The 268-nt window shown below is 74.3% G+C and overlaps 1 protein-coding gene across 1 annotated transcript in view; it reads left to right on the top strand.

Moving 5' to 3' along the window:
• The first annotated feature begins 111 nt into the window (after positions 1 to 111).
• TRAPPC10 (trafficking protein particle complex 10) overlaps positions 112 to 268 on the top strand; it is a 43,329-nt gene continuing 43,172 nt past the window's right edge. The window contains exon 1 of the mRNA XM_010580399.1: positions 112 to 173. Within this exon, the coding sequence (XP_010578701.1) occupies positions 112 to 173 (62 nt within the window). The remainder of the gene's footprint in view (positions 174 to 268) is intronic.

The following is a 268-nucleotide window of genomic DNA, read 5'->3' as shown; positions in this document are numbered from 1 at the left end:
GGGGGGGGGTGTCTGTGTCCTCCGCCCGCTCTGCGCAGGCGCACCCCGCCACCCCCTTCCCCGTCTCTCCGCGCTTCCCCTTTATTTCACCCGTTTTCCGGGTTAACCCCGATGCGGCCCCGCTGGGCCCGGTACGGCCTCCGACCCGGGCCGGCGGCTGCTCCCCGGAAGCGGTAATGCTCGGCCGGTGATCCAGGAAGCGGATGAGCTCGCCCGCCCGCCTTCCCCTCCGGAGCGGCGCTGCGGGGACGCGGGGAAGGGGGTGGGG

Source organism: Haliaeetus leucocephalus, unplaced genomic scaffold (genome assembly GCF_000737465.1).
Source record: "Haliaeetus leucocephalus isolate CR32 unplaced genomic scaffold, Haliaeetus_leucocephalus-4.0 Scaffold702, whole genome shotgun sequence".
Classification (NCBI taxonomy): domain Eukaryota; kingdom Metazoa; phylum Chordata; class Aves; order Accipitriformes; family Accipitridae; genus Haliaeetus; species Haliaeetus leucocephalus.
The sequence above is the reverse complement of the archived record's forward strand: the minus strand, read 5'-3'. Positions and strand labels throughout refer to the sequence as shown.